Source organism: Gregarina niphandrodes, assembly GCF_000223845.1.
Source record: "Gregarina niphandrodes unplaced genomic scaffold scaffold00003, whole genome shotgun sequence".
Lineage (NCBI taxonomy): Eukaryota > Apicomplexa > Conoidasida > Eugregarinorida > Gregarinidae > Gregarina > Gregarina niphandrodes.
Window position 1 is genome coordinate 478,993 of NW_011646045.1, and position 8,524 is coordinate 487,516.

The window sequence follows — 8,524 nt, forward strand, 5'->3', positions numbered from 1 at the left end:
GTGGTTGAATCGGAAAGCCCAGTCATAGTTGTTCTTGCCAGCTGCAGACCTGGGTTAACTATGAACTTATCCAGCCACAAGAACGGTTGTAGAGTCAGGCGATCCAGGGCCAAGCTTTTCTGTAAGAGATAATTCGTGCTCCAGTGATTGCGCAAAAACTCCTCTGCCTTGGCCAACTCCGGATTCTCGTTCACGTGGTTTCTCCAGTCAATACTGTATCTACTCCTCCATATCCCGCGGCCTACTGTACCATAACCTCTATGAGCTACAACACAGAAAGTCTACTACTGGCACTTGTACTTACCACTGGTCCATGTATGCATAAAAAACGTTTTTATTCCCCGGAAGCCAACATGTATGACTCTATCGATCGCGAACATACTTGTAAGCACTACACACCAATGACTAACCTCATCTCCTGCACGCACACACAATGACGCACACACATAATGACCTACAATGGCGGCCTACACACAATGGCCTACAATGGCAGATTCGAATCAAACGAAGACACCAGGTGAGAATCGGTTCCAACAGGGACTCGAGAAGGTCTACCAGGTTCTGGAGGGGCCCTCGTTTATGAGGGTGGCGAGTGCTGCCGCTGGCGTCGCTCTTGCAGCTGGAACTCTCTATGATTGCTTGAGGAATCACATGAAGAATATACTCTTGGACACCCCCAGTCTCCTTCTCAGGAGCTACGTAATGTACTGCCACACACACACACACACACTTCGACCACTCTCCTGTCATATGGTTTCTCTAGTATGTTTGGCTTGATTATCGCCTTGAATGAACTCAAATCGGTTGAATCCGAGAAGTTTGAGGAATGGCGTCAAATGGTATTCAAATGGATGCCTTTCCTAAGTGTTGCAGCCGGCAAGGGATTATTTATGATCTTAACCAGTTCGGTTGGCCTGGCATTTAATTCATCCATTAGTGTGTGGGGACCGTCTGCGGTTATATTTGCCCTAGGTGCATTTTATGTCTTCTATTATGTATACGACAAGAAGGAGCAAGACAATGCAATTTCTACATCAATGTCCTATACACCACTCAGCAAGCAAGATCCTTCCGCTTGGCTTTAGAACCAAGCAAGATCCTGGCTGGCTTCATGAGCAAGCAAGATCCTGGCTGGCTTCATGAGCAAGCAAGATCCTGGCTGGCTTCATGAGCAAGCAAGATCCTTCCGGCTTGGCTTTGGTCAAGCTTTGGTTAGTTCGATGAATTAGATGACTCAGTCTGGAATCCGCTGTCGACAACCTTGCGCGGCGACGAGCTTCGTCTCGACTAGCTTCTTCGTTGACTCTCACCTATTGTTGGTCAGACCTGACTTGTTCGGTCCGAATATTTATCCCAGGAAATTCTCGCAAATGGAGGCAAAAAACCGCTCGATCTTTGCCTTCAGCGAGCAATCAGAGATCAGCGTTACTGATGGTAGGGTTGGGCTAATGAGGAGACGACTTTTTTGGATACAGAGAGGTGTCCCCACACACGCGTGACGCCGAAAAATCCTTTATTATTTTTTCGACGATGTCTATGTACTCTCGCGAGCTTTCAGCCATAAGGTAAGGATTTAGGAGACAGTGGAAGTGGGGTCGTGTGCTTGCTGGGGGTGTGCTTGCTAGTGTGTGCGCACAAGAGCGCGCACAGTGTGATTGGCCCAGAGTGTTCAGCACTGTGACACGGTGACTTCATTTATTTCAGGCCTGGAACATATCAGACCCAGGGCTCTGGCGCTCCTTTAGTATCGCAGCAGTCTATTATTAGTGAGCGAGTTGTAGAGCATGAGATTAAAGTGCCGAAGAAAGTGGTTCGTGAAGAAATAGTAGAGAAGGTGGTGGTTGTCCCTGAGAAGGTGGTTGTGGAGGAGGTTGTGGAGGAGACGCAGACGGTGCAGGAGCGTATTGTGGAGGTGGCGCGGCCCGTGGTGACTGAAAAGTACGTGGAGGTGCCGAAGATCGAGTATCGGGAAAAGATTGTACATGTCCCGGAAGTGATTGTTCAGGAGGTGATTAAGAAGGTGCCGCGCCATGAGGTGCGAGAGAAGGTGGTGGAAGTCCCGCGGACGGTCTACCGCGATAAGATCGTGGAAATACCTGACATCGAGTACGTGGAAGTGCCCGTAGAAAAGGTGGTGGAGGTACCGAACTATATCGAGAAAGTAGAATATCGCGAGGTAACAGTCCCGCAGTACGTAGAGAAACCCGTACCCCATTACGTAGACGTCGAAGTCCCACAGGACATAGATCGCAATGTACCCATTCCTCTAGAGGCAACCACCACCTACGAATTCCTACTACCAAAACTCAAAGCAAAACCCACCAGAGTTGAAATACCAATCTACGCACCGCGATTCGTTGAAGTTCCGGTCCCTCAGGAACTTATGAGTGCACAAGACATCGCTGCCGCCGAAAACTTGTCCCGCCAGATTAATTCGCTAGCACAACGACAAGCACCCAGCCTCTGCGAAATTGAGGAGCTCGTTAAAACCGCCCAGCTCGCAAATTTCAACCAATGCATTAATCAAGACAACCTGCAATCCAATATTCAATCCGCCTGGAGGGACGGAAGACTCCACATCACACCCAGCCCACACTACTAAACAATGCCGGGTATATTTTTTCTAAAGCTTCGATGGAACATTTTGAGACAACCCCGAGGGGCGGGGGATAACCACCACCACCACTTGTGTTAAAGACACCACCACCGCCACCACCACTTGTGTTACGGGTACCACTTGCATGCGCCGGGTGGTCCAGAGCCTGGCTGGGCTCGGTGTCAACCTGGACGGCTGGACTAGACATTGGCTGGACATTGCGCAAAGGATGGTTCCGAACTATGAGCGCAATCGCAGGACCCCGTGTGGCGCACGAATACGGTTCGGAACATAAAGTCGTTCAGCGAATGACTAACATACTGATAGGGAATGCATGTGGTGCTAACAGCGAATCCTAAGAGGAATGCGAACATGATGACAAAGTCCAGGACTCCTGGTGGGCGCCATTTGAGCACAAAAACTTCGCATACATATACAACAGGTAACTGTAGAACGAAGATCAAAGACCGAGTGAACGAACTCGACCATTTCCTATTGCACCGATTCACACAAATGCTGATCGTAGCGGAACCGAAAAAAACTAAGATCCAAATAATCGAACGACGCACATTCCTCAGACCTAACTCCAGGTCAATCACACCCGTCTCCTTCAAAATCGGAAGGAGACCCACCGCAACATAAATGCTTGCCAGACTCTCCCAAAATAGTCCAGCCACACGTGTTGGTCGAACGCTCAATAACAATTCGTGGAAACAAATCTGGACCGACGAACAAATTCCCGCAGCCAGTGCAAACACAGCCCCACTGTGATTCTCTCCGTATACTCGAACTTTCGGTTCCATCGTCAGACCGGTAATCAAACTCGTTATCAGACCGATCAACACTAAGGCGAGGCCAACCACTGAAAAGACGTACGTCTCATGATCCGTAAGCATCTGCAACGTTCCGATCAACACTATCAACCAATGCTTATGCGTCGTGCACTTTGACGCATACGTACCCTCCAGCGCTCGGAACGTCAAGATCATTCCAGTAAACTCCAGCACACCAGAAAATGACCACAACAACCAGTCAGGAATTACCACCTGCTCCCGAGTCTTGTGACGAGTTGCCACGGCGCTCGCGGGAGCCAACCAGCTGGAGTCAGCCCGTGACGGATCACCCCACATAGGACGCTCTGACGTAGTCTTCGGTGCCATCCTCCCTTTCATATTCCTCGACATCTCCTTAAAAGATTTGGTCAACCTATTACTCAGCGACTCATACCGTCGTCCGCCGCGCCCCGCCGCCTGGCTGTCGCCACTGACGGCCGCAATATTCCCGGTAGCCAACTGAGACCGCTCTGTCTCAGGCTGCCAACCCAGGTTGCTCGGGCGTCTCGGTCTCTCCGGCTTACTGGGGCGGTTCACGCGACACGGCTTGGTGGAATAGACATTGGTTGCGTGGGCACCCACGTTGCTCACCGGTCGGACCTGGCTAGGTTGACGATCAAGCCGTTCTGGATACCCAGGCACGCCGACGTAGCCACAGGCGGGTACCCCGCATGCTGGGACCGAGCAGCTGACTGCGCCGCAAGCGGGGGTTTCTGCAAACTGTCCAGTGCCGAGCCGGCCACTAAAGCGATTCTGGCTACGACCGTAGTAGTCCGCAGAGGGATACGCCAATCCCAGGGAGCGACTCGGCGGAGGCGGATACGCATCGTAAGGGTAAGCATTGTGGGGGTAAGCGTTGTAGGGGTAGGGTTGCTGTTGCGGGTCGCTGAAGCAAGAGGGAGCGTCGCTGAAACTGGCGTCTTCGGTCCGCTTTTCCCAATCCTGGGTGAAACGCCGCGGGTCGAAGCAGGCCCCGAATAGCCTGATGCGCAATTGTCGAAGCCAATTGTCTTCACTGACCGTCTCTGGCATCTCCGCAAGACATTGAGCAGCCGTGGACGTGTTGTGCGAGGCCGCGCACGAATCTTTTTGCAGTGCGAGACTCCCGCGGGCTTCGCCAGAAGTCTCACTCGGCCCAGAAGTTCGCGGCCTGAACGACCACTTGTTCTGCGCAGACGGCTGCGCTATATCCGGACCCTCGCCGGCCGCTGGCGCTGTCGCCGGCCTCGAACCGCAAGCGCACTGGTGCGCGCGCTCGCTCGCACACACGTGTGCGCGCGCATTAACAATTACGCCAAAGTGATCGCAGTTGTTAAACACGTGCGCGAACGGGTGCCTCAGTGCCCGCTGTCGAATCTCAGGCGTCACGACACCGGGATACTCTAGTTTTCGCCTTTCCGGGGTCCGAAAAGAGGACCCTGGCTTTGAATCGCGGTTTCTCACCGCTTCGCTGCCTCCGCCGCAAACGCTGCCGGTGGGACTGAGAAAGGAGCCCCAAGTAACTTGCAGGGCGTGGTCTGGGTGCGGCGCGTAGGAACTAGGCGTCGACTTTCGCCGACTAATTTGGATCCGAACCTGACGGACAGGTCCGTTGTGGCTCTCGAGTGAGAGTTCGGAAAAACACTTCGCCGAAGCCTTGTCAGTCTCGTCCGAAAACGACCCTTCTGCGCTGCTGCAACCTGCAGTATTGCAGCCGTTGGCGTTGTAGCCTCCGGGGTCTACCGGGTCGACATTCGGCTGAATGGACGGCGGCTCGGTCCTGTCTTCGCGAATGGATCGCAGCGAATTGGTGGATCGTATCTTCCTGGAGCCTGGTCTTGAGGCTGCATCCATTGACGTTTGCTTCCGAGATGCGCCACCGGGAGACAGCTCATCCGGTGCCCCCAGATGCGACGCCCCCAGACGGGACGCCTCCAGGTGGGATGCCTCCAGATGGGATGCCTCCGGACGGGATGCCTCCAGACGGGATGCCTCCAGATGGGATGCCTCCAGATGGGATGCCTCATCCGGAAGAGAGATCCCACTGGTCACAATGCCGCCGACCAGCACGTGCCCACTGACGGGCATGATTGTGCCACTGGCGGTCAGGACCGCCGCGTGTTTTCCAGGTTGTTTTCCCTCCTCGCCGTTCGCCGCTTGGCCGTCGATAACTTTGATTTCGTGGTAGAGCCGGCCGTCGCAGACGAAACACTCGGGGGCGTCCGGGTGGGTCGAGGTGAGTGCCTTGGTCCGTCGTACGTACGTGCAAGTACGATCCTTTATCTTCGGCGCCGCCCATAAGACCAAGGCCCATACGAGTTTTGCGGTGTTCCAAAGTAGCGCCATATATAATGCAGTGTGGCGATCGTCCGCGGCTGACGCGTCTGGCACGGCAATCATGTACTTCGCCACCAGGGTTTGCGAGGCCGTGCCATACAGCCACAACACGGCCAAAGCCAGCGGCATTTTTTAACGGCCAAATGACAAGACGCACCCTCCTAGTCGGCATAACCACCATTGTCGCCCTCTCCATACCCGACCTATTTATACAAAGTAACTAGCATATTTCCTACACCTACCACGTACTCAGGACACCCGCAACTGTCTTTAGTTAAGCTGCTATGCGTAGCTCTCTACCCCTACCTTGTAATTCCCGTCATTGGCCTTTCCCTGTACGGAATCCGGCTGCTGAGCGAGCGACTGCGCGCTCTAGCTGCGGAGAACCTTCCCGGAGACGACGAGGAAGCGTCCCTTTACCCTGAAGGAACGGTTTTGGTCTCCAACCGGATGACGGAAGAGGAGTTCCGGAGGATTGGTGAAGAAACACGGCAAAAAGAACTAAACAAGTTATTTCGGACCGAAGGTACGCCCGCATTCCCATATAGCTGCAGGCATCATGCGGGCCACGACTGCAGCAGGGGGCCACGACTGCAACAGGGGGCCACGACTGCAACAGGGGGCCACGACTGCAGCAGGGCGCCACGACTGCAGCAGGGGGCAATACTTGTTTGGTTATTTTAGGATGGCGCGAGCATATTCGAAGGCGCGGACCAGATGAAGTTAACTATAACTGGCAAATGCGTCAACGACTAGGGCTGCCCGATAGTCCCCCTCTGCTTCAATAGTTTACAGTCTCGATCCAGCCCCGGTCTTAGATAGTCCCGACCCTTTTGTTCCATATATAAATGTCTTCTTTTCTGGACGATTATGAAACCTATTGGCTAGCGTATATACCTGTTCGAAGAATCCTGCAGGACACAATTCCAGTACGAGATGGTCACATACCAGAGGCGACACTCGTTCCAGAGGCAACACAGGGTCCAGAAGCGTCCCTGAGTTGACGTCATCAGTCGTCGAAAGCTTGATATGAAGTGGCGATGTTTTGTAGATTGTGGCACCAGTCCTAGTTTTAACATTTCTCGGTCTATTGATCGGTTGGCGGATTCATGTGCACGAGTATAATCGAGGTTTCCATACGGGCTTCCACAAAATTCATTTGTGGAAGCCGTTTAGTTATAGTCCGCAGCCACGTTACTGTAATGGCTGTCGGCAATTGATAAGTGGCTTTCTACTGTTTCGTAACATGGGGTACGAGTGTCAGTGTTGTCGAGTGTATTCGCACCTGAGTTGTCTGCTGGTATGTGAACGGATCAGTTGCAAGGCACCCGGGCGTCTGACCCATCAGTTCCGAGAAGGGAACCTGGATAATAGCGCGATCTGTGCCTTGTGCGGTGTCGTATGTACTTCTTCCTTTTCATTGTTCGGTCTCGAGTGCCTTTGGTGCCGTAGGGCGTTCCACGCTTCTTGCTATCAACGTGCAAAGGAAGCCAGACAACCTATCGCCCTCACCTGCGACCTCGGACCGCTCTGCCACCTTATCGTCCCACCCAATACGCTAATCATGCGAACAGACTTGAAGCGAACATGGACAGAGCTTAGACGCAAATCGGATGACCGCCCCACTGCCTTGCCGACCACGGCAGCACTGCCCACCGCTCCAACACTACCCACACCCGGCGGACCCGCCACTGCGCCAGTCGTCGTCCCTGCGAGCGAGGTCGAAAAGCAATCTAGCTCCACCGCCGCTCTCCTGGACCCCACCTCCAAGTCAGTCAGACGCGTGGCAGTCACTGCTCGCAAAGCACTGGATTGGCAGCTCATCAACTTTCCATCCAACGCCGAGATTTCCGCCCTCTACGACTTTTTCTCCGAGGCACAAAAGACCAAGGGTGTAGAACCAAAAGAGGTCACCAAGAAAGGCAGCAAGGAACTCAACAAAGAACCAAGTAAAGACCACCCACCGGTGACTGCTGTACCGCAGGAGACTGCCGTACCGCAGGAGACAGCCGTACCGCAGGAGACAGCCGTACCGCAGGAGACTGCCGTACCGCAGGAGACTGCCGTACCGCAGGAGACTGCCGTAACCCAACAGACCGCTGGGACCGATAACACTACTGTCGCGCCGGAGGCTGCAGCGGAGGCTACTACGAATGTTACTGCGGAGCCCAGCGCAGCTAACGAGAATGCCGCGGCTCAGGTGAAGCAAGTCATACAAGAAGCTGCTCACGAAACAACTCAGCAAGCAGCTGAGGGCATAGAAGCGGTCCCGGACGCGGATGTGAGCGCCACGACCGCCCCCAGTGGGGCTAATAGTGTAGAGTGTGAAGTTGAAACTAGAGAGCGGAAGACACCGAAGGAGGCCGTGCTTCCAGCGAAAACGAGACCGTGTCCACCAGAAGTATTGAAAGACCTACCCCCCAGTCGTTCCCGGCAGGAAACTTCCTGCAGACAGGATAGTCCCCCGAGACAGGATAGTCCACTGATGCAAGCAAGTGCCCTGACGCAAGGTAGTCCCCTTCTGCAGGGGAGCCCGCAGAGTGAGAGTCCGCCGGCAGCAGAAGGCAATGCCCCCGGGCGCTCGACTTTGGAGCGGGCCCAAGCCGAGTTAGGAGCGAACTCTAGCGGCTTGGGAGCGACCTCTGGCACCCTGGGAGCGAACTCTAGCGGCTTGGGAGCGACCTCTGGCACCCTGGGAGCGAACTCTGGCACCCTGGGAGCGAACTCTGGCACCCAGGGGGGTATGAGGGAGGTTGGTCCGATTGCGACGGTGCCCTCG

General features: G+C 54.3%; 3 protein-coding genes across 3 annotated transcripts; 2 read left to right on the forward strand and 1 right to left on the reverse strand.

The window, feature by feature from the left end:
* Window positions 1–1,530: 1,530 nt before the first annotated feature.
* GNI_025020 (inner membrane complex protein) lies at window positions 1,531–2,602 on the forward strand (the record flags this gene model as incomplete). Its single annotated transcript, XM_011136104.1, has 2 exons — window positions 1,531–1,565; window positions 1,705–2,602. 2 exons carry the CDS (start codon window positions 1,531–1,533, stop codon window positions 2,600–2,602), a joined length of 933 nt encoding a protein of 310 aa, XP_011134406.1.
* Window positions 2,603–2,796: 194 nt separating this feature from the next.
* Window positions 2,797–5,874, reverse strand: GNI_025030 (putative transmembrane protein; the record flags this gene model as incomplete). Its single annotated transcript, XM_011136105.1, has 1 exon — window positions 2,797–5,874. The coding sequence occupies one exon, from the start codon at window positions 5,872–5,874 to the stop codon at window positions 2,797–2,799; it is 3,078 nt and encodes a 1,025-aa protein (XP_011134407.1).
* Window positions 5,875–6,991: 1,117 nt separating this feature from the next.
* Window positions 6,992–8,146, forward strand: GNI_025040 (putative diacylglycerol kinase; the record flags this gene model as incomplete). The annotated part of the gene is made up of 1 exon (XM_011136106.1): window positions 6,992–8,146. A coding segment is annotated over one exon (1,155 nt), but the record flags the coding sequence as incomplete, so codon positions are not given.
* Window positions 8,147–8,524: the final 378 nt, after the last annotated feature.